The 26,562-nt window shown below is 40.5% G+C and overlaps 1 protein-coding gene across 3 annotated transcripts in view; it reads right to left on the bottom strand.

Moving 5' to 3' along the window:
• Positions 1-26,562, bottom strand: part of tns3.2 (tensin 3, tandem duplicate 2) — a 96,683-nt gene that overhangs the window by 29,210 nt on the left and 40,911 nt on the right. For all 3 annotated transcript variants that reach the window (XM_031785707.1, XM_031785706.1, XM_031785708.1), the window contains 4 exons: positions 22,918-23,847; positions 14,857-14,978; positions 7,955-8,072; positions 7,805-7,876 (listed from right to left, as the gene is read on the bottom strand). In XM_031785707.1, the coding sequence (XP_031641567.1) occupies positions 7,805-7,876; positions 7,955-8,072; positions 14,857-14,978; positions 22,918-23,847 (1,242 nt within the window). The remainder of the gene's footprint in view (positions 1-7,804; positions 7,877-7,954; positions 8,073-14,856; positions 14,979-22,917; positions 23,848-26,562) is intronic.

Raw genomic sequence — 26,562 nt, 5'->3', positions numbered from 1 at the left:
ACCAATACTCCACACCAGTACTCTACACCAGTACTCTACACCAGTACTCTACACCAGTACTCTACACCAGTACTCTACACCAATACTCCACACCAGTACTCTACACCAGTACTCCACACCAGTACTCTACACCAGTACTCTACACCAGTACTCTACACCAGTACTCTACACCAATTCTCCACACCAGTACTCTACACCAGTACTCTACATCAATAATCTACACCAATACTCTACACCAATAATCTACACCAGTACTCTTCACCAGTACTCTACACCAATACTCCACACCAGTACTCTACACCAGTACTCTACACCAATAATCTACACCAGTACTCTACACCAATACTCCCACCAGTACTCTACAACCTGTACTCTACACCAATAATCTACACCAGTACTCTACACCAGTACTCTACACCAGTACTCTACACCAATACTCCACACCAGTACTCTACACCAGTACTCTACACCAATGCTCCACACCAATACGCTACACCAGTACTCCACACCAGTACTCTACACCAGTACTTACACCAATACTCTACACCAGTACTCTACACCAATGCTCCACACCAGTAGTCTACACCAATACTCTACACCAGTACTCTACACCAGTACTCTACACCAGTACTCTACACCAATACTCCACACCAGTACTCTACACCAATACTCTACACCAATACTCCACACCAGTACTCTACACCAGTACTCTACACCAATAATCTACACCAATACTCTACACCAATAATCTACACCAGTACTCTACACCAATAATCTACACCAGTACTCTACACCAATAATCTACACCAGTACTCTACACCATAATCTACACCAGTAATCTACACCAGTACTCTACACCAGTACTCTACACCAGTACTCTACACCAGTACTCTACACCAGTAATCTACACCAGTACTCTACACCAGTACTCTACACCAGTACTCTACACCAGTAATCTACACCAGTACTCTACACCAATAATCTACACCAGTACTCTACACCAATAATCTACACCAGTACTCTACACCAATAATCTACACCAGTACTCTACACCAATAATCTACACCAGTACTCTACACCAATAATCTACACCAGTACTCTACACCAATAATCTACACCAGTACTCTACACCAATAATCTACACCAGTACTCTACACCAATAATCTACACCAGTAATCTACATCAATAATCTACACCAGTACTCTACACCAGTACTCTACATCAATAATTCTACACCAGTACTCTACACCAATAATCTACACCAGTACTCTACACCAATAATCTACACCAGTACTCTACACCAATAATCCTACACCAGTACTCTACACCAATAATCTACACCAGTACTCTACACCAATAATCTACACCAGTACTCTACACCAATAATCTACACCAGTACTCTACACCAATAATCTACACCAGTACTCTACACCAATAATCTACACCAATAATCTACACCAGTACTCTACACCAATAATCTACACCAGTACTCTACACCAGTAATCTACACCAGTACTCTACACCAGTACTCTACACCAGTACTCTACACCAGTAATCTACACCAGTACTCTACACCAGTACTCTACACCAGTACTCTACACCAGTAATCTACACCAGTACTCTACACCAATAATCTACACCAGTATCTCCAACCAATAATCACACCAGATACTCTACACCAATAATCTACACCAGTACTCTACACCAATAATCTACACCAGTACTCTATACCAAATCTACACCAGTACTCTACACCAGTACTCTACACCAGTACTCTACACCAGTAATCTACACCCAGTACTCTACACCAATAATCTACACCAGTACTCTACACCAATAATCTTACACCAGTACTCTACACAATAATCTACACCAGTACTCTACACAATAATCTACACAGTACTCTACACCAATAATCTACACCAGTACTCTATACCAATAATCTACACCAGTACTCTACACCAATAATCTACACCAGTACTCTACACCCAATAATCTACACCAGTACTCTACACCAATAATCTACACAGTACTCTACACCAATAATCTACACCAGAACTCTACACCAATAGTCTACACCAGTACTCTACACCAGTTACTCTACACCAGTAATCTACACCAGTACTCTACACCAATAATCTACACAGTACTACATCAATAATACACCAGTACTCTACACCAATAATCTACACCAGTACTCTACACCAATAATCTACACCAGTACTCTACACCAATAATCTACACCAGTAATCTACACCAGTACTCTACACCAATAATCTACACCAGTACTCTACACCAATAATCTACACCAGTTACTCTACACCAATATCTACACATACTCTACACCATATCTACACCAGTACCTACCCAATAATTACACCAGTACTCTACACCAATAATCTACCCCAGTACTCTACACCATTAATCGCACCATACCTACACCATAATCTATACACCAGTACTCTACACTCAGTACTCTACACCAGTAATCTACACCAGTACTCTACACCAATAATCTGACACCAGTATCTACAATCAATAATCTACACCAGTACTCTACAACAATAATCTACACCAGTACCTCTACACCAATAATCTACACCAGGTACTCTACACAATAATCTACACCAGTATCTACACCAGTACTCTACACCAGGAACTCTACACCAATAATCTACACCAGTTACTCTACACCAATAATCTACACTCAGTAGTACTCCTACACCAAGTACTTACTACACAGTATCTACACCAGTACTCCTACACCAGAATCTACACCAGTACTCTACACCAATAATCTACCACAGTACTCTACACCAATAATCTACCCAGTACTCTACACCACTAATCTACACCAGTTACTCTACCACCAATAATCTACACCAGTACTCTACACCAATAATCTACACCAGTACTCTACACCAATAATCTACACCAGTTACTCTACACCAATAATCTACACCAGTACTCCTACACCAGTACTCTACACCAGTACTCTACACCAGTACTCATACACCAGTAATCTACATCCAGTACTTCTACACCAATATCCTACACCAGTACTCTACACCAAGTAACTTCTACACCAGAGTACTCTACACCAGTACTCTACACCAGTAATCTACACCAGTACTCTACACAATAATCTACACCAGTACTCTACACAATAATCTACACCAGTACTCTACACCAATAATCTACACCAGTACTCTACACCAATAATCTACACCAGTACTCTACACCAATAATCTACACCAGTACTCTACACCAATAATCTACACCAGTACTCTACACCAATAATCTACACCAGTACTCTACACCAGTACTCTACGCCAATAATCTACACCAGTACTCTACACCAATAATCTACACCAGTACTCTACACCAATAATCTACACCAGTACTCTACACCAATCATCTACACCAGTACTCTACACCAATAATCTACACCAGTACTCTACACCAGTACTCTACACCAGTACTCTACACCAATACTCCACACCAGTACTCTACACCAGTACTCTACACCAATACTCCACACCAGTACTCTACACCAGTACTCTACACCAATACTCCACACCAGTACTCTACACCAGTACTCTACACCAGTACTCTACACCAGTACTCTACACCAATACTCCACACCAGTACTCTACACCAGTACTCCACACCAGTACTCTACACCAGTACTCTACACCAGTACTCTACACCAGTACTCTACACCAATTCTCCACACCAGTACTCTACACCAGTACTCTACATCAATAATCTACACCAATACTCTACACCAATAATCTACACCAGTACTCTTCACCAGTACTCTACACCAATACTCCACACCAGTACTCTACACCAGTACTCTACACCAATAATCTACACCAGTACTCTACACCAATACTCCACACCAGTACTCTACACCTGTACTCTACACCAATAATCTACACCAGTACTCTACACCAGTACTCTACACCAGTACTCTACACCAATACTCCACACCAGTACTCTACACCAGTACTCTACACCAATGCTCCACACCAATACGCTACACCAGTACTCCACACCAGTACTCTACACCAGTACTTTACACCAATACTCTACACCAGTACTCTACACCAATGCTCCACACCAGTAGTCTACACCAATACTCTACACCAGTACTCTACACCAGTACTCTACACCAGTACTCTACACCAATACTCCACACCAGTACTCTACACCAATACTCTACACCAATACTCCACACCAGTACTCTACACCAGTACTCTACACCAATAATCTACACCAATACTCTACACCAATAATCTACACCAGTACTCTTCACCAGTACTCTACACCAATACTCCACACCAGTACTCTACACCAGTACTCTACACCAATAATCTACACCAGTACTCTACACCAATACTCCACACCAGTACTCTACACCTGTACTCTACACCAATAATCTACACCAGTACTCTACACCAATACTCCACACCAGTACTCTACACCTGTACTCTACACCAATAATCTACACCAGTACTCTACACCCAGTACTCTACACCAGTACTCTACACCAATACTCCACACCAGTACTCTACACCAGTACTCTACACCAATACTCCACACCAATACGCTACACCAGTACTCCACACCAGTACTCTACACCAGTACTTTACACCAATACTCTACACCAGTACTCTACACCAATACTCCACACCAGTAGTCTACACCAATACTCTACACCAGTACTCTACACCAGTACTCTACACCAGTATTCTACACCAGTACTCTACACCAATACTCCACACCAGTACTCTACACCAATACTCTACACCAATACTCCACACCAGTACTCTACGCCAGTACTCCACACCAATACCAATACCAATACTCCACACCAATACTCCACACCAGTACTCTACACCAATACCAATACTCCACACCAGTACTCCACACCAGTACTCTACACCAATACTCCACACCAATACTCCACACCGGTACTCTACACCAATACTTCACACCAGTACTCTACACCAATACTCTACACCAATACTCCACACCAGTAATCCACACCAATACTCCACACCAGTACTCCACACCAATACTCCACACCAGTACTCTACACCAATACTCCACACCAGTACTCTACACCAGTACGCTACACCAGTACTCTACACCAATACTCCACACCAGTACTCCACACCAATACTCCACACCAGTACTCTACACCAGTACTCTACACCAATACTGGATGGATAAACTCCACATTAAGACTAGTAAATACAAATATTCCAGACTCCTGCCCCAGTCAAAGCCCGCATGCACACACACTCCCCTCTCCTTCCCCAATCCCCAGCCACCATGTAATGGCTCTGGAGAGAGAGAGAGAGAGAGAGAGAGAGAGAGAGAGAGAGAGAGAGAGAGAGAGAGAGAGAGAGAGAGAAAAAGAGAGAAAGAGAGAGAGAGAGAGAGCGAGAGAGAAAGAGAGAAAGAGAGAAAGAGAGAGAGAGAGAGAGAGAGAGAGAGAGAGGTGGGAACCTGTGCAGGGAGGACATGTTTAGGAGTCGTTGCGTCTGGTGTTGCAGTAGTCACTCCCCACATCACAGCAGTGGCTCAGGGTAAAAATGTGATTATGATAATAGCAGTAAACACAATAACAAAAAATAATTAAGTGAAGGAATGTACAATGCCATCCAGGTCCTAATATGGCTGCCGGGTTTCCCAGACTAAGATGGGAAAACAGGAAGCTGTGTCTGCTCAGAAACTCTGCAGAGAAAGATACCTTTGTTCACTACTTTGTCCCAAATAGAACCCTATGACCTATATGGTGCACTACTTATGACCATGGACCATAGGGCTCTGGTCATAAGCAGTGAATTGTAAAGGGTAAAGGGTGCCATTTGGGATGTGATGGTAAAAGGACCTCACACAACAGTCTCTCAATGCACTCACCTTTTTTGTCTGGTAAATATATTGACACTAAACAGGCTGTTTTACCCTTTAAAGGTTGTGTTCTGCTGTTATCTTTGTGTTTGATACAAAGCAGAGCGGGAACAGTCTAAACATCAGTCAGGAGGTTTGACATTCATTCTCCTTCTCAGTGAATGGGTTCCAGGGCCTGCTGCCTTGCCTTGTGAAGGTCACTGTTAGTCTGTATTAGACAGGGTCATGACTGATGTAGCCTAATTCAGGACTAACTGAAAGGTAAAAGTACTGACAGGTGAATGCCTACTCTCGCACGCACGCACGCATGCACCCTCCCTCTCTCTCTCTCTCTCTCTCTCTCTCACACACACACACACACACACACACACACACACACACACACACACACACACACACACACACACACACACACAGCTAGAGTCTATTGAGTAAAAATGTGGTGGATATAAACGGCAGTATGAAGTCGACTGTTTACTTTGACCAAATTCCTTTTCAAAACAATGATAAAGCTTATGTACACACACACACACACACACAGATTCCCTGCAGGATGTGTACCCTAGTGGTTTCTACAGGAAGTCAAACCAGCTACACCAACGATTATATATTATATTGACAAGATAGTTCAGTGACCGCTCTAACAATGAAAATACATGTCCTCAAAAATGGAAGGCAGGCGGCAGGAGGCGAGATCAGTTCGGACCATTCTAGCCAATGAGAGAGCAGATACTTGTGTGAACAACAGGCACAGCTCCGATATAAAGTTGTTTTTTTTCTCCAAAGTTGCCAAAATCCCAAGTGCGTCCACTTATATCAGTGCATTCGTAACAACAAACCATTAGGAAACTTCTACTCAATGAAATAAGCCTCACATAGCAAACTAGAAATTCAATATTTGTTGACCAAATTAGACACTCTCAATTCCGTGGTCTTATTTTCGTTGACAGATTTTGGGCGGAGTAAACCCTCTCGCTTCGCCTCTTCCTCTCTGGCTACACTCAGCCCATCTCCCAGCAGGACAGGAAGTGAGTGTACATCCTGCCAACAGAGGTCATTTCCTCTCTTTACAGTGAACTAATTATAGCCTAATTTAAAGTATCAGCTGGACTGGCTTCTCTCAAAGGGATAGAATGAGAATAATCTCTTTATTTTCCCCAGTTACCCTGTTGTCACAGACCATAATATCCTAAACCGGACAATGAACACACGATGAATCTTACCAAACTCCTATCTTCTCCATATTAAGTTACCTATTCTTCTATAGTCTACATGGTTCCTGCACCTAGCCAAATCCCCCCATGCCCTCTTTCAGTATTACATAATGCAACCATGTGCGCATCATCAACGGAGAGGCCAGGTGCAGAGGTTATAGTGGGGGTATAACAGTGAGGATACAATTAAGCAATAAGGCCCGAGGGGGTGTGGTATATAGCAAATATACCCCGGCTAAGGGCTGTTCTTATGCACGACGCAATGCAGAGTGCCTGGATACAGCCATTAGCCATGGTATATTGGCCATAGACCACAAACCCCCTAGGTGACTTATTGCTATTATAAACTGGTTACCAACGTAATTAGAGCAGTAAAAATACATGTTTTGACATTCGCATGGTATATCTGATATACAACGTCTGTCAGCCAATCAGCATCCAGGAGCCAAACTACTTGGTTTATAATAGGTTATGCATACCAGTTTAGGATTCCACCCTGCCTCTGAACCCTGGCCTGCAGCAATCACAGCGCTGTTTTTTGGGTTAACACTGGGTCTTCATTCCAACCAAGCAGAAACATCTCTATCTCTCTCTCTTTATCTCTCTCTTTCTCCCACACACACACACACCCCACACCCACACACAGTAACAGAGTGTAAATGTACCTTGTGATATTCCGCTCTTCTCCCAATGTCCTTCTCCTGGCCTCAAGTAAGAGAACACTGGGAAATGTTTCACTGGGGAAGAGTGAAGATGTCTGTTCAGATATAATAACGCACACATATATTTTAATAACAAAATGCACTCTCTCTTACCATAGGGCGTTGGAGGAGAGATAGGAAATGCTGGTGTGGACGGGACTATGTCACAGCTGTCCGTTACTGGAGTCTGTCCTTCATAGTCCACACTGTCCATCCTGGAGAGACGACCACACTGTAACACAGACACACCAGAATGATAGACAGACAGACAGACAGACAGACAGACAGACAGACAGACAGACAGACAGACAGACAGGCAGGCGGACAGACAGACAGACAGACAGACAGACAGACAGACAGACAGGCAGGCAGGCAGGCAGACAGACAGGCGGACAGACAGACAGACATGCAGACAGACAGACAGACAGACAGGCAGACAGGCAGACAGATAGACAGACAGAGAGACAGGCAGGCAGGCAGACAGACAGACAGATAGATAGACAGGCGGACAGACAGACAGACAGGCAGGCAGACAGCTAGACAGACAGACAGACCGACAGACAGACAGAGAGACAGGCAGACAGACAGATAGATAGATAGACAGGCAGACAGACAGACAGACAGGCAGGCAGACAGCTAGACAGACAGACAGACCGACAGACAGGCAGACAGACAGGCAGACAGGCAGGCAGACAGACAGATAGACAGGCGGACAGACAGGCAGACAGGCAGGCAGGCAGGCAGACAGACAGGCAAACAGACAGACAAACAGACGGACAGACAGGCGGACAGACAGGCAGACAGGCAAACAGACAAACAGACGGACAGGCAGACAGACAGACAGACAGACAGACAGACAGACAGACAGACAGACAGACAGACAGACAGACAGACAGACAGGCAGGCAGACAGACTGGCAGACAGTCAGATAGACAGGCAGACAGGCGGACAGACAAGCAGTCTTGTGATCAGTGTGTGTAGCTACTCTCTGTGTTGTAATGTAAACAGTCAGGCCATTCATGCTGCCGTGCCATAAGAATGGGTGTGAGAGCAGATCTGTGGCCCAAATGGCACCCTATTCTCTATATAGTACACTACTTTTACCAGGGCCTGCTTAGTGCTCTGGCCCAAATAGTGCATTATATATGGAATTGAGTGCCATTTGGGAAGCAGGCAAGGAATCTCAGCTATTTAGACAAACAGCCTGACCACTACAGTTCTGCTTCACTCAAACGAACACATTAACTACTGTACTATAAAGTGAATTCAATGTAAATTAATCACAAACTAAACCAGGTGTTTTTAAGGTAGATTAACCATGAACATAGTGCCAGGTGTTTTTAAGGTAGATTAACCATGAACAAAGCCAGGTGTGTTTAAGGTAGATTAACCATGAACATAGTGCCAGGTGTTTTTAAAGTAGATTAACCATGAACATAGCGCCAGGTGTTTTTAAGGTAGATTAACCATGAACAAAGCCAGGTGTTTTTAAGGTAGATTAACCATGAACATAGTGCCAGCTGTTTTTAAGGTAGATTAACCATGAACATAGCGCCAGGTGTTTTTAAAGTATATTAACCATGAACATAGTGCCAGGTGTTTTTAAAGTATATTAACCATGAACATAGCGCCAGGTGTTTTTAAAGTATATTAACCATGAACATAGTGCCAGGTGTTTTTAAGGTAGATTAACCATGAACAAAGCCAGGTGTTTTTAAGGTAGATTAACCATTAACATAGTGCCAGGTGTTTTTAAGGTAGATTAACCATGAACATAGTGCCAGGTGTTTTTAAGGTAGATTAACCATGAACATAGCGCCAGGTGTTTTTAAAGTAGATTAAACATGAACATAGTGCCAGGTGTTTTTAAGGGAGATTAACCATGAACAAAGCCAGGTGTGTTTAAGGTAGATTAACCATGAACATAGCGCCAGGTCTTTTTAAGGTAGATTAACCATGAACATAGTGCCAGGTGTTTTTAAGGTAGATTAACCATGAACATAGTGCCAGGTGTTTTTAAGGTAGATTAACCATGAACATAGCGCCAGGTGTTTTTAAGGTAGATTAACCATGAACATAGTGCCAGGTGTTTTTAAGGTAGATTAACCATGAACATAGTGCCAGGTGTTTTTAAGGTAGATTAACCATGAACAAAGCCAGGTGTGTTTAAGGTAGATTAACCATGAACATAGCGCCAGGTGTTTTTAAGGTAGATTAACCATGAACATAGCGCCAGGTGTTTTTAAAGTAGATTAACCATGAACATAGCGCCAGGTGTTTTTAAAGTATATTAACCATGAACATAGTGCCAGGTGTTTTTAAAGTAGATTAACCATGAACATAGCGCCAGGTGTTTTTAAGGTAGATTAACCATGAACAAAGCCAGGTGTTTTTAAGGTAGATTAACCATGAACATAGTGCCAGGTGTTTTAAGGTAGATTAACCATGAACATAGCGCCAGGTGTTTTTAAAGTATATTAACCATGAACATAGTGCCAGGTGTTTTTAAGGTAGATTAACCATGAACAAAGCCAGGTGTTTTTAAGGTAGATTAACCATTAACATAGTGCCAGGTGTTTTTAAGGTAGATTAACCATGAACATAGCGCCAGGTGTTTTTAAAGTATATTAACCATGAACATAGTGCCAGGTGTTTTTAAAGTATATTAACCATGAACATAGCGCCAGGTGTTTTTAAAGTATATTAACCATGAACATAGTGCCAGGTGTTTTTAAGGTAGATTAACCATGAACAAAGCCAGGTGTTTTTAAGGTAGATTAACCATTAACATAGTGCCAGGTGTTTTTAAGGTAGATTAACCATGAACATAGTGCCAGGTGCTTTTAAAGTAGATTCACCATGAACATAGTGCCAGGTGTTTTTAAGGTAGATTAACCATGAACAAAGCCAGGTGTGTTTAAAGTATATTAACCATGAACATAGCGCCAGGTGTTTTTAAAGTAGATTAACCATGAACATAGTGCCAGGTGTTTTTAAGGTAGATTAACCATGAACAAAGCCAGGTGTGTTTAAGGTAGATTAACCATGAACATAGCGCCAGGTGTTTTTAAGGTAGATTAACCATGAACATAGCGCCAGGTGTTTTTAAAGTAGATTAACCATGAACATAGTGCCAGGTGTTTTTAAGGTAGATTAACCATGAACAAAGCCAGGTGTTTTTAAGGTAGATTAACCATTAACATAGTGCCAGGTGTTTTTAAGGTAGATTAACCATGAACATAGTGCCAGGTGTTTTTAAGGTAGATTAACCATGAACATAGCGCCAGGTGTTTTTAAAGTAGATTAAACATGAACATAGTGCCAGGTGTTTTTAAGGTAGATTAACCATGAACATAGCGCCAGGTGTTTTTAAGGTAGATTAACCATGAACAAAGCCAGGTGTGTTTAAAGTAGATTAACCATGAACATAGCGCCAGGTGTTTTTAAGGTAGATTAACCATGAACATAGTGCCAGGTGTTTTTAAGGTAGATTAACCATGAACATAGTGCCAGGTGTTTTTAAGGTAGATTAACCATGAACAAAGCCAGGTGTGTTTAAGGTAGATTAACCATGAACATAGCGCCAGGTGTTTTTAAGGTAGATTAACCATGAACATAGCGCCAGGTGTTTTTAAAGTAGATTAACCATGAACATAGCGCCAGGTGTTTTTAAAGTAGATTAACCATGAACATAGCGCCAGGTGTTTTTAAAGTATATTAACCATGAACATAGTGCCAGGTGTTTTTAAAGTAGATTAACCATGAACATAGCGCCAGGTGTTTTGAAGGTAGATTAACCATGAACAAAGCCAGGTGTTTTTAAGGTAGATTAACCATGAACATAGTGCCAGGTGTTTTTAAGGTAGATTAACCATGAACATAGCGCCAGGTGTTTTTAAAGTATATTAACCATGAACATAGTGCCAGGTGTTTTTAAAGTATATTAACCATGAACATAGCGCCAGGTGTTTTTAAAGTATATTAACCATGAACATAGTGCCAGGTGTTTTTAAGGTAGATTAACCATGAACAAAGCCAGGTGTTTTTAAGGTAGATTAACCATTAACATAGTGCCAGGTGTTTTTAAGGTAGATTAACCATGAACATAGTGCCAGGTGTTTTTAAGGTAGATTAACCATGAACAAAGCCAGGTGTTTTTAAGGTAGATTAACCATGAACATAGCGCCAGGTGTTTTTAAAGTAGATTAACCATGAACATAGCGCCAGGTGTTTTTAAAGTATATTAACCATGAACATAGTGCCAGGTGTTTTTAAAGTAGATTAACCATGAACATAGCGCCAGGTGTTTTTAAGGTAGATTAACCATGAACAAAGCCAGGTGTTTTTAAGGTAGATTAACCATGAACATAGTGCCAGGTGTTTTTAAGGTAGATTAACCATGAACATAGCGCCAGGTGTTTTTAAAGTATATTAACCATGAACATAGTGCCAGGTGTTTTTAAGGTAGATTAACCATGAACAAAGCCAGGTGTTTTTAAGGTAGATTAACCATTAACATAGTGCCAGGTGTTTTTAAGGTAGATTAACCATGAACATAGCGCCAGGTGTTTTTAAAGTATATTAACCATGAACATAGTGCCAGGTGTTTTTAAAGTATATTAACCATGAACATAGCGCCAGGTGTTTTTAAAGTATATTAACCATGAACATAGTGCCAGGTGTTTTTAAGGTAGATTAACCATGAACAAAGCCAGGTGTTTTTAAGGTAGATTAACCATTAACATAGTGCCAGGTGTTTTTAAGGTAGATTAACCATGAACATAGTGCCAGGTGCTTTTAAAGTAGATTCACCATGAACATAGTGCCAGGTGTTTTTAAGGTAGATTAACCATGAACAAAGCCAGGTGTGTTTAAAGTATATTAACCATGAACATAGCGCCAGGTGTTTTTAAAGTAGATTAACCATGAACATAGTGCCAGGTGTTTTTAAGGTAGATTAACCATGAACAAAGCCAGGTGTGTTTAAGGTAGATTAACCATGAACATAGCGCCAGGTGTTTTTAAGGTAGATTAACCATGAACATAGCGCCAGGTGTTTTTAAAGTAGATTAACCATGAACATAGTGCCAGGTGTTTTTAAGGTAGATTAACCATGAACAAAGCCAGGTGTTTTTAAGGTAGATTAACCATTAACATAGTGCCAGGTGTTTTTAAGGTAGATTAACCATGAACATAGTGCCAGGTGTTTTTAAGGTAGATTAACCATGAACATAGCGCCAGGTGTTTTTAAAGTAGATTAAACATGAACATAGTGCCAGGTGTTTTTAAGGTAGATTAACCATGAACATAGCGCCAGGTGTTTTTAAGGTAGATTAACCATGAACAAAGCCAGGTGTGTTTAAAGTAGATTAACCATGAACATAGCGCCAGGTGTTTTTAAGGTAGATTAACCATGAACATAGTGCCAGGTGTTTTTAAGGTAGATTAACCATGAACATAGTGCCAGGTGTTTTTAAGGTAGATTAACCATGAACAAAGCCAGGTGTGTTTAAGGTAGATTAACCATGAACATAGCGCCAGGTGTTTTTAAGGTAGATTAACCATGAACATAGCGCCAGGTGTGTTTAAGGTAGATTAACCATGAACATAGTGCCAGGTGTTTTTAAGGTAGATTAACCATGAACATAGCGCCAGGTGTTTTTAAGGTAGATTAACCATGAACATAGCGCCAGGTGTTTTTAAGGTAGATTAACCATGAACATAGTGCCAGGTGTTTTTAAAATATATTAACCATGAACATAGTGCCAGGTGTTTTTAAGGTAGATTAACCATGAACATAGCGCCAGGTGTTTTTAAGGTAGATTAACCATGAACATAGCGCCAGGTGTTTTTAAGGTAGATTAACCATGAACAAAGCCAGGTGTTTTTAAGGTAGATTAACCATGAACATAGCACCAGGTGTTTTTAAGGTAGATTAACCATGAACAAAGCCAGGTGTTTTTAAAGTAGATTAACCATGAACATAATGCCAGGTGTTTTTAAGGTAGATTAACCATGAACATAGCGCCAGTTGTTTTTAAGGTAGATTAACCATGAACAAAGCCAGGTGTGTTTAAGGTAGATTAACCATGAACATAGCGCCAGGTGTTTTTAAGGTAGATTAACCATGAACATAGTGCCAGGTGTTTTTAAAGTAGATTAACCATGAACATAGCGCCAGGTGTTTTTAAGGTAGATTAACCATGAACATAGCGCCAGGTGTTTTTAAGGTAGATTAACCATGATCATAGTGCCAGGTGTTTTTAAAGTAGATTAACCATGAACAAAGCCAGGTGTTTTTAAGGTAGATTAACCATGAACATAGTGCCAGGTGTTTTTAAGGTAGATTAACCATGAACAAAACCAGGTGTGTTTAAGGTAGATTAACCATGAACATAGCGCCAGGTGTTTTTAAGGTAGATTAACCATGAACATAGTGCCAGGTGTTTTTAAGGTAGATTAACCATGAACATAGTGCCAGGTGTTTTTAAAGTATATTAACCATGAACATAGTGCCAGGTGTTTTTAAAGTATATTAACCATGAACATAGTGCCAGGTGTTTTTAAAGTATATTAACCATGAACATAGTGCCAGGTGTTTTTAAAGTATATTAACCATGAACAAAGCCAGGTGTTTTTAAGGTAGATTAACCATGAACATAGTGCCAGGTGTTTTTAAAGTATATTAACCATGAACAAAGCCAGGTGTTTTTAAAGTAGATTAACCATGAACATAGTGCCAGGTGTTTTTAAGGTAGATTAACCATGAACAAAGCCAGGTGTTTTTAAAGTAGATTAACCATGAACATAGTGCCAGGTGTTTTTACTAACCGCATGATCATGATCAGTGAAAAAACTCCTAGCGTAATGACTACTACATGCCTACTGAGTATGTATGTGGTATAACAGTTGTTGAGTAACCAGTAGGGGCTGGTAGAGGGTGGTGTGTGTACCTGGGTGGGCTGTAGGTTGGGGTGCTGCTGTGTGTGTGTGTTTGTGTTCATGTGTGTGTGGACCTGGGAGGGAGGTAGGTTGGGCCTGTAGATCGGAGCGTTCTGGAATGTCTGGGCTCCGCCCCAACCAGGACTGTAGAATCCTGGGTAATCAGTGACATCACTGTCCTGTCTGTGCTTCCAGCCTGAAAAGAGAGAGGCAGAGAAATATAAAACGAGCGGGTGAGAAATTCAGAGAAGGACAGAGAGAGAGAGAGAGAGAGAGGAAGAAACAGACAGAGAGAGAGAGGGAGAGAGAGTAAGAAACAGACAGAGAGAGAGGGAGAGAGAGGAAGAAACAAACAGAGAGAGAGGGAGAGAGAGGAAGAAACAGACAGAGAGAGAAAGAACACATAAAAACACTAAATACTGCAAAATTGCCTAGGGTCTAGAAGCTCGGCTGCCCTCTCTATCGGCACCATTTTTCAAGATTTCAAAACTAACTAAACCACAGACATCACAACTGTTCAACACCCAGTTTTACCAGAACAACAATACTGTGTGTGGTGAACCCAGTAACAGTGTTATGTAATTATTATCAAACCTCAACCATCCTCAGAAGACGTAATATCTGTTCCCTTTAGAAAACACCACACAAATCAATCTCCTCAGCCACACCACCTCCACCACTAACAACAACAATAACTGACCGCACTGTAGGAAAAATAACTTGAGGAGAATGGGGAGAGAGTGGGTGTGACAGAGGAGAGAGGGTGAGATAGAGAGAGAAGAATATGAGCAGCACAAGGGCTACATTACAAGAACAGGAGTGAAGTTAAGCATGTACATCAGAGCAACTTGATCAGTTGGACCCAGTCCCAGACAGATGGAAAGAGAACATCTGGAAATGTTTGGGAATCTAGCATAAAGACCGTGTGTGTCGGTATCTACCATAGAGAGTAATCACACATTCCCAAATCCAGTTCAGGTGTTTTGGAAACCCTGCACTCCAGGGAAGACCTGCTCCGATTACAGAATGACGGTAATTCCAGACACCCTTCCGAACACCCCACTGAGGACCTTGCAGTAACTCACAGTGATTCATATCGCCATTGCAGCCAGATTCATATTCATATCAATGACAGCACGCTTTGAAGTGATGCAGAGGAAGGGAGACGCCATTGAGTAGCAACATGCATGTCCCACCCATACAGTACATACAGTACAGCACATACAGTACAATACATACAGTACAGTACATATGGCACATACAGTACAGTACAAAGAGCACATACAGTACAGTACATACAATATATACAGTACATACAGTATAGTACACAGAGCACATGCATTACAGTACATACTGTATATACAGTACATACAGTACAGTAAATACAGCACATATATTACAGTACATACAGTAGAGTACATACAGCACATACATTACAGACATACAGTACATTGCAGCACAAACATTACAGTACATACAGTACAAACATAACATACATTACATACATTACAGTACATACAGTACAGCACATACAGCACATACAGTACAGTACATACAGCACATACAGTACAGTACATACAGTACAACACATACAGCACAGTAAATACAGCACATACATTACAGTACAAACAGTACATACAGTACAGTACATTCATTACAGTACATACAGTATATACAGTACATACAGTACAGTAAATACAGCACATATATTACAGTACATACAGTAGAGTACATACAGCACATACATTAAAGACATACAGTACATTGCAGCACAAACATTACAGCACATACAGCGCATACATTACATACAGTACATACAGTGCAGTACATACAGTACATACATCACAGTACATACATCACATACATGACAGTACATACAGTACAGCACATACAGTACATACATCACAGTAAATACAGCACATACATTACAGTACAAACAGTACATACATTACAGTACATACATTACAGTATATACAGTACATAGTACACAGTATATACAGCACATACATTACAGTACATACAGTACGTACATTACAGTACATACAGTACATACATTACATTACAGTACATACAGCACAGTACATACAGTACATACAGCAAATATATTACAGTACATACAATACCGCACATACATTACAGTACATAAAGTACATACATTACAGTACATACAGTACATACATTACAGTACATAGAGTACATACAGTAGAGTACATACAGCACATACATTACAGCACATACAGTACAGTACATACAGTACATACAGCAAATGCATTACAGTACATACAGTACAGCACCTGCATTACAGTGCATACAGTACAGCACATACATTACAGTACATACAGTACATACATTACAGTACATGCAGTACACACAGCACAGCACATACGGCACATGCATGACAGTACATACAATACAGTACATATATTACAGTACATACAGTACATACATTACAGTAAATATAGCACATACAGTACAGTCCACACAGTACATATAGTACAGTACACACAGTACATATAGTACAGTATATACATTACAGTACATATAGTACATGCATTACAGACATACAGTACAGCATAGACATTACAGTACATACAGTACAAACATTACAGTGCATACAGCGCCGTACATACAGTACATACATGACAGTACATACAGTGCAGTACATATAGTACAGTACATACAGTACATACAGCACATACAGTACAGCACATACATCACAGTACATATATTACAGTACATACAGTACAGCACATACAGTACAGCACATACAGTACATACAGAACAGTATATACAGTACAGTACATACAGAACATACAATACATACATTACAGTACATACAGTACATACAATACAGCACATACAGTACAGTACATACAGCACAGAAATTACAGTACATACAGTACAGTACATACAGTATATACAATACAGTAAATACAGTACATACAGCACAGTAAATACAGCACATACATTACAGGACAAACAGTACATACAGTACAGTACATATATTACCATACATACTGTACATATATTACAGTACATACAGTATATACAGTACATACAGTACAGTACACACAGCACATACATTACAGTACATACAGTACAAACATTAGAGTACATACAACACATTCATTACAGACATACAGTACGGTACAGCACAAACATTACAGTACAAACAGTACAGCACATACAGCACATACATTACAGTACATACAGTACATATAGTACAGCACATGCATTACAGTACATACATTACATACATTACAGTACATACAGCACAGTACATTCAGTACATACATGACAGTACATACAGTACATACAATACAGTACATACAGTACATACAGTACATACAGAACATACAGTACAGCACATACAGCACATAAATTACAGTACATACAGTACACACATTACAGTGCATACAGCGCTGTACATACATGACAGTACATACAGTGCAGTACATATATTACAGCACATACAGTACATACAGCACATGCAGTACAGCACATACATCACAGTACATACATTACAGTACATACAGTACAGCACATACAGTACAGCACATACAGTACAGCACATACAGTACATACAGAACAGTATATACAGTACAGTACATACAGAACATACAATACATACATTACAGTACATACAGTACATACAATACAGCACATACAGTACAGTACATACAGCACAGAAATTACAGTACATACAATATATACATTACAGTAAATACAGCACATACAGCACAGTAAATACAGCACATACATTACAGGACATACAGTACATACAGTACAGTACATACAGTACATATATTACCATACATACTGTACATATATTACAGTACATACAGTATATACAGTACATACAGTACAGTACACACAACACATACATTACAGTACATACAGTACAAACATTAGAGTACATACAACACATTCATTACAGACATGCAGTACAGTACAGCACAAACATTACAGTACATACAGTACATACATTACAGAACATACAGTACACACAGTACATACATTACAGTACATACAGCACATAAATTACAGTACATACAGTACATACATTACAGAACATACAGTACATACAGTACATACATTACAGTACATACAGTACAGCACATACAGTACATACACCACATACATGACAGTACATACAGTACATACAATACAGTACATACAGAACATACAGTACAGTACATACAGCACATAAATTACAGTACATACAGTACAGCACATACATTACAGTATATACAGTACACACATTACAGTGCATACAGCGCCATACATACAGTACATACATGACATTACATACAGTGCAGTACATATATTACAGTACATACAGTACATACATCACATACAGTACAGCACATACATCACAGTACATACATTACAGTACATACAGTACAGCACATACAGTACAGCACATACAGTACATCACATACATCACAGTACATACATTACAGTACATACATTACAGTACATACAGTACAGTACATACAGTACAGCACATACAGTACAGCACATACAGTACCTACAGAACAGCATGTACAGTACAGTACATACAGAACATACAATACATACATTACAGTACATACAGTACAGCACATACAGTACAGTACATACAACACAAAAATTACAGTACATACAGTACAGTACATACAGTATATGCATTACAGTAAATACAGTACATACAGCACAGTAAATGCAGCACATACATTACAGGACATACAGTACATACAGTACAGTACATACAGTACATACAGTACATATATTACCATACATACTGTACATATATTACAGTGCATACAGTACAGCACATACAGTACAGTACATACAGTACATACAGTACATACATTACATTACAGTACATACAGAATATACAGTACAGTACATACAGTGCAGTACATAAGTACATACAGTACATACAGTACAATAAAGGTGAGGAACAGGGCTGCAACCACCAAACACTTGCCCTGTCTCGTCTACCTGTTCTGTCTACCCTACCTGCTCTGTCTACCCTACCTGCTCTGTCTACTCTACCTGCTCTGTCTACACTACCTGCTCTGTCTACCCTACCTGCTCTGTCTACTCTACCTGCTCTGTCTACTCTACCTGCTCTGTCTACCCTACCTGCTCTGTCTCGTCTACCTGCTCTGTCTACTCTCCCTGCTCTGTCTACCCAACCTGCTCTGTCTACTCTACCTGCTCTGTCTACACTACCTGCTCTGTCTACCCTACCTGCACTGTATTAAAATATTACTTTTTTTTACTCCACCAAAAATGTGCACCCATTTATTTTCTTGTGATGTAAGTGTTGAGATGGTGCTTTAAATCCCAGACAAGGCTTTAGTGTTCTTATAGATTCAACAGAAAGACAATATATTCATTTGAGCCTATTTCAGCCATTACTGTTATTCTTTTTGGACAGGTCATTACAACATTTCTGCATTAGGGGGAAAAAAAAACAGGCACGAGCAATAAAAGTATAAAAGAGTCATAGGAGTAAAATTAATTAAAGCAATCAACCCTGCAAGATTTAAGTGACAATAGGATTTTGCACCCCTCAAACACAGGAATTAGATGTCTGAAAAAATCCATCCTCAGGTGGGTGGGGCATGTTCGTTGCTACTCAATGGTGTCTCCCTTCCTCTGCATCACTTCAAAGCTGTCATCGCGACAAGAATCTGGCTGCCATGGCGATATGAATCACGGTGAATTACTGTGAGGCCCTCAGTGGGGTGTTCGGAAGGGTGTCTGGAATTACCGTCATTCTGTAATCGGAGCAGGTCTTCCCTGGAGTGCAGGGTTTCCAAATACCTGAACTGGATTTGGGAATGTGTGATTACTCTCTATGGTAGATACCGACACACACAGTCTTTATGCTAGATTCCCAAATAATTCAAGATGTTCTCTTTCCATCTGTCTGGGACTGGGTCCAACTGATCAAGTTGCTCTGATGTACATGCTTAACTTCACTCCTGTTGTTGTAATGTAGCCCTTGTGCTGCTCATATTCACCTCTTTATATTATTTCTCTAATCTTGATATTGAATAGTTGGGAAAGAGCTTTTAAGAAAGCATTTCACCGTACTGTTTTACGCCTTCTGTATCATGTGCACATGACAAATAAACTTGAAATAAACACACCGGACAGAACTAGCAGGGGGTAGCTAGGAAGGTAGAGGAACAAACCCCTCACTGATCATACTGTATGACTGGAAGTCAAAGTTCTTTTTTTTTACCTTTACAGTATAACTTAGTTGTCCCAATATCCCCTTGTCCTGAAACATACAGTACATACAGTAGAGTACAATATAGTACAGTGCATAGAGTACATACTGTAGAGTACATATAGTACAGTACAGTACATTACAGTACAATACATACAGTACATACAGTACAATACATACAGTATAGTATGGTAGGGTACAGTATAGTACAGTACATACAGTACATACCGTAATATGCAGCACATACAGTACAGTACAGTATATACAATACATACAGTAATATACAGTACAGTACATACAGTACATACGGTACAGTACAGTACAAACGGTACAGTACAGTACATACAGTATGTAGAGCACAGTACATATAGTACAGTACAGTACATTCAGTACATTATTACAGTACATAAAGTATAGCACATCACAGTACATACAATAAAGTACAGTACAGTAATTACAGTACATATATTACAGTACATACAGTACAGTACAGTACATACAGTAAAGTACAGTACATACAATACATATGGTACAGTACAGTACATACAGTACAGTACATACAGTACATAGAGCACATATTAGAGTACATACCGTACAGTACATACAGTAAAGTGCATACAGTACATGCAGCACAGTACATCGAGCACATATTAGAGTACATACCGTACAGTACATACAGTAAGGTGCATACAGTACATGCAGCACAGTACATTAATACAGTACAGTACCTACATTACAGTACATACAGTACTTACATTACAGTACATACAGTACAGTACATACATTATAGTACATACAGTAATATACAGTATATACAGTATAGCATATGCAGTACTTACATTACAGTACATACAGTACATAGTCATATTACAGTACATACAGTACATACAGCACAGTACATAGTACAGCACATACAGTACAGTACATTCAGTACAGTATAGTACATACAGTACAGTACATAGAGTACATACAGTACAGTACGTACATACAGTACAGTACAATACATACAGTACATTTCAGTTCCACCTGCAACAACTACAGCTAAGTTTGATTGGGTTCTGCTATAGTACATGTACTCCTGGCTGTGAAGACATTTCTTCCAGTCGCTTAAAAAATATGTTAAAGATTTAGTTTTTTTTTGTAATTTACTGTACTGTACTTATGAGGCCCTGATTTTACACTGCTTATATAGAAGTATCTATTACCGGCTTAAGCAAACTTTTACACCCACTCAGCAAACACAGTGGACAAGCCCTGGACCATGCCAGACTTCTCTTGGTTAGAAGGGTAGTTTCACAGCCAGGCAGTGTTACATTAAGGTGTATAAAGTGTCTGTGTTGAACTCTGCTATGAGAACATGTCCAAACCTAGCTCTTTACCTGCACCACTCTAAACATCTGAAAACTGGAACAACTTTATTTTCTTTAGCCTGGCATCTGGAATCATGTCACTGAGTCAGTCAGTCAGTCAGTCACAGAGTCAGTCAGTCAGTCAGTCACTGAGTCAGTCAGTCACTGAGTCAGTCAGTCAGACAGACCGACAGACAGACAGACAGACAGATGTTTTATGGTATGTCTCTGAGGGATTCCACAATGGAAATCTTTAACAGTACAGCTGTAATGTATAAGCCCACTGTTGATCTGTTTCCTTTACATGTCCTTCCATAACCTCGCCTCTGTGAGATGGGGCCTCCTAAATGTGATAATTCTACTGTTACTGAGGACAATAGACTGGAACATGGGAGGGAATAAACCTTGTGATTCTACTGTACCTTTCCTTGTTATTCTACTGTATCTCAAATACATTTATTAAATTAACAGACACACAGGTATTTAATTTCAACAGGTTTCTATCTATCAGGTTTCTATTCTATCAATGGTACCCCGCTCTGCTAATATGGTCTTACCTGATTGGCTGGCGTTGGCATGTGTCGTCGTATGGTTGTTACCATTGGTGTAGAGGGAGGTGGAGAGAGCAAAGGGGAGGGGTGTGTGTCGGGTGGGAACAGGTATGAAGGTGGGGTCCAGATCTAGGATCAGCTGGTTAAGCTGCTCGATGGACTCATCAATGTCTGTGGCTAACGAGGCAAGCTCCTCCTGCCCGCAAGGTTCCCCTGAGGGCAACGGTGTATGGGTGGTGTGTGAGGCGTGTGTGTGACTGTCTGTCTGTACAGGCGACCCCACCCCTCCCTCCACTCCTCTCTTCACCGACTCTCTGCTGCTGCTCCCCCTATTGGGCATGTCTGGAAGTGACAAGGTGTTTGGACCAATCAGAGAAAGTGTTTCCACAGGGCTGTCCTGCCCCCTGACGACTATCTGCTGCTGCTGCACCCATGATTGGGTGGAGGGGGTGGAGTATCCACTTCCACTCTGGACCAATCCCTGGGCTTCAGGTATGCTCTCAGAGGAGAACGAGCCAATGCTAGCCTCGGGGCTAACCTCGTCATCATAAAGGATGTCTGACTCCCTCTCGCTAGGAGAGGCCTTCACAGGCTGCCCTAACCCAGCCTCATCCCCCTCCATCTCCCTCGTTGCGTTACAGGAGGCTGGGAGGTCAGTTATGTCCTCCAGATGAGGTTCCAGGCCGACCCCAGATAGTAGCCGCCTGAGCTGGGTAAGTTCGTCCTGACTGGGCCCTCTCTTGGGGCTCACTGCAGTAATACCTCCGGTCTTCTGGGAGGCGATAGAGAGGCCTGAGTCTTTGCTGGCTGACAGTTTAAGGTCACTGGGGATAGGGCAGCTGGTTGCCAGGTGAAACGGAGCTCCTTCGTCACTACTTCCCTTCCTTACTCTGGCGGATAGGTTGCCATCGACAGGGCCCGGAATACGAGGCAGAGCTGAGTAAGAGGAGGAGAGGAAGAGTAAGACAGACAGCCATAACAAATAGTGAATATTTACACACATACTCACATCTACTTAGTCACACATATTACACGCTTTACAACCTACAACCCTCACCCTCCTGTCTTAGTCATCCTCTGACACACACATTCACAGATACATACACACACACAGACGTTTGCCTTGTCTCCAGACCAGACACACTCCATCTAGATAACAGCAGTGTCTTTGTGTGAGCTCTACATTGCGTGTGTGTCTTTATCTGCATAGTTGCTTCTGTCTCAGAAAGAACACACCAAGCCTGACAGAGCAGAGGACCCCTCCCTCCACCTGGGCTCTGATATGACAGATAGCACGGCATTAGTCTGTTAGCTAGCGTGTTCACAGTCAACCACCAGCACCATTCAATATGCAGGCAACACAAACACATGCTACATCACATCGCCTAACACCTAGCTCACCCAGACCAGAATGGAATACATGGAATATGAATGAACAAATGAAGAATCTTAAGCCTATGGGACACAGACACTTTGGAAAAGCCTATGGGACACAGACACTTTGGAAAAGCCTATGGGACACAGACACTTTGGAAAAGCCTATGGGACACAGACACTTTGGAAAAGCAGAAAGGAGAGACAAAATAACAGAGACAGTGAGTGATCAATGAGGTACTGTGAGAGGACACGGGTGGCAAGCTCAAACACACACACACACACACACGTGACCTCTGAAGTGTAACCCTAACGTCAGAGTAAACCAGGAAAGACAAGTGGCTACTGCTGAGTCTCTACTCAGCTTTATACAACTCCACAAAAAAATGTACACAAACAATTTCCTCACATACAGTGCTTTGCAAAAGTATTCAGACCCCCTGGATTTCTTTATGGTTTATTGTGTTAGAACGTGGGATTAAAATAGATTTTTGTCAAAAATCTACACAAAATACTCTCTAATGTCAAAGAGGAAGAAAAAACAATTGTATTTTTTGATAAAACATTTTTTTATCATAACGTAATTATATTCATTGCATAAGTATTCACCTCCTTTGCTTAGGCAAGCCTAAAATAGTTCAGGAGTCAAATTTGGTTTAACAAATCACATAATAAGTTACATGGACTCACTCTGTGTGAAATAATAGGGCTTGACATGGTTTTTGAATGACTTCCCCTTCATCTGCCCCTCATACATACAACATCTGTAAGGTCCCTCAGTCAAGTATTGCATTTCCAGCATAGATACAACTACAAAGACCAGGGAGCTTTGAGAAAGCCTCATAAAGAAGGGCAGTGATTGGTAGATGGGTAACAATAACAAACCAGACATTGACTATATCTTCAAGCATGGTCAAGTTAATACTTATGCTGTGGATGATGTATTAAACCACCCAGACACATCAACGTTACAGACAACCTTCTGAACTGAACTGCAGGACAGGAATGAAACTGCTCAGGGATGTTACCATGAGGACATTGGTGATTTTAAAACAGCTACAGAGTTCAATGGCTGAGGATGGATCAACAACATTGTTGTGACTCCACAATAATGACCTCACTGAGATACTGCCTCCTTATTTTCAAGCATGGTGGCTGCATCATGGTATGAGTATGCTTGACATCGGCAAAGACTGTGTAGTTTTTCAGGATGAAAAGAAACGAGATGGAACTAAGTACAGGTAAAACACTAGAGGAAAACCTGCTTTAGTCTGCTTTACACCAGACACTGGGAGAGGAATTCACCTTTCAGCAGGATAATAACCTAGCCAAATCTACACTGGAATTGCTTACCAAGAAGACAGTGAATGTTCCTGACTGGCCAAGTCACCATTTTGACTTAAATCTGCTTGAAAATCTATGGCAAGACTTGAAAATTGCTGTCCAACATCTTGACAGAGCTTGAAGAATTTTGAAAGAAATAATGGACAAATGTTGCACAATCCAGGTGTGCAAAGCTTTTAAAGACTTACCCAAGAAGACTCACAGCTGTAATCGATGCCAGAGGTGTTTCTAACATGAACTGACTCAGGGAGCTGACACCTATGCAACAACTAGATTTGAGGTATTTTATTTCATTTAAAAGTGGAATTTAAAAGTGGAATTTTTCAACCACTTTGACATTACAGGGTATTTTGTGTAGATTGTTGTAAAACAGTACAATGAAATCAATTTTAATCCCACTTTGTAACACAATAAACTATGAAGAATTCCAATGGGTCTGAACACTTTTGCAAGGCACTGTATAGAATGATCTGGGGTAATCTGTTACTGTAAAAAATAAAAAATAAACTTCCTGTAACAACACATGCATAGTAGCATACAGTGTGGTATGAAATTGCACCAGATGTTGATATTAGATAACACACACACAATTTCCTCCATCTGTGGGAAACTGTTGAGACATTTCCACCCTGAAGAGCAACAATAACATACTCTTACTGTAACAACACATGTATAGTAACATACACTCCTAGTGTATGTTACTATACAATGTACTATCTAGAACTATCTATAAAATGTACTATCTAGAACTATCTATAAAATGTACTATCTAGAACTATCTATAAAATGTACTATCTAGAACTATCTATAAAATGTACTATCTAGAACTGTATTTGGTTATTTGGCAGTCCCCATAGGAGAACCCTTTGTTGGTTCCAGGTCTAACCTTTTTGGGTTCCACATAGAACCCTTTTCACCGACGGTTGTACATGG

This window comes from Oncorhynchus kisutch, linkage group LG13 (genome assembly GCF_002021735.2).
Source record: "Oncorhynchus kisutch isolate 150728-3 linkage group LG13, Okis_V2, whole genome shotgun sequence".
Classification (NCBI taxonomy): Eukaryota; Metazoa; Chordata; class Actinopteri; order Salmoniformes; family Salmonidae; genus Oncorhynchus; species Oncorhynchus kisutch.
This window is presented reverse-complemented; position numbering and strand designations above follow the sequence as displayed.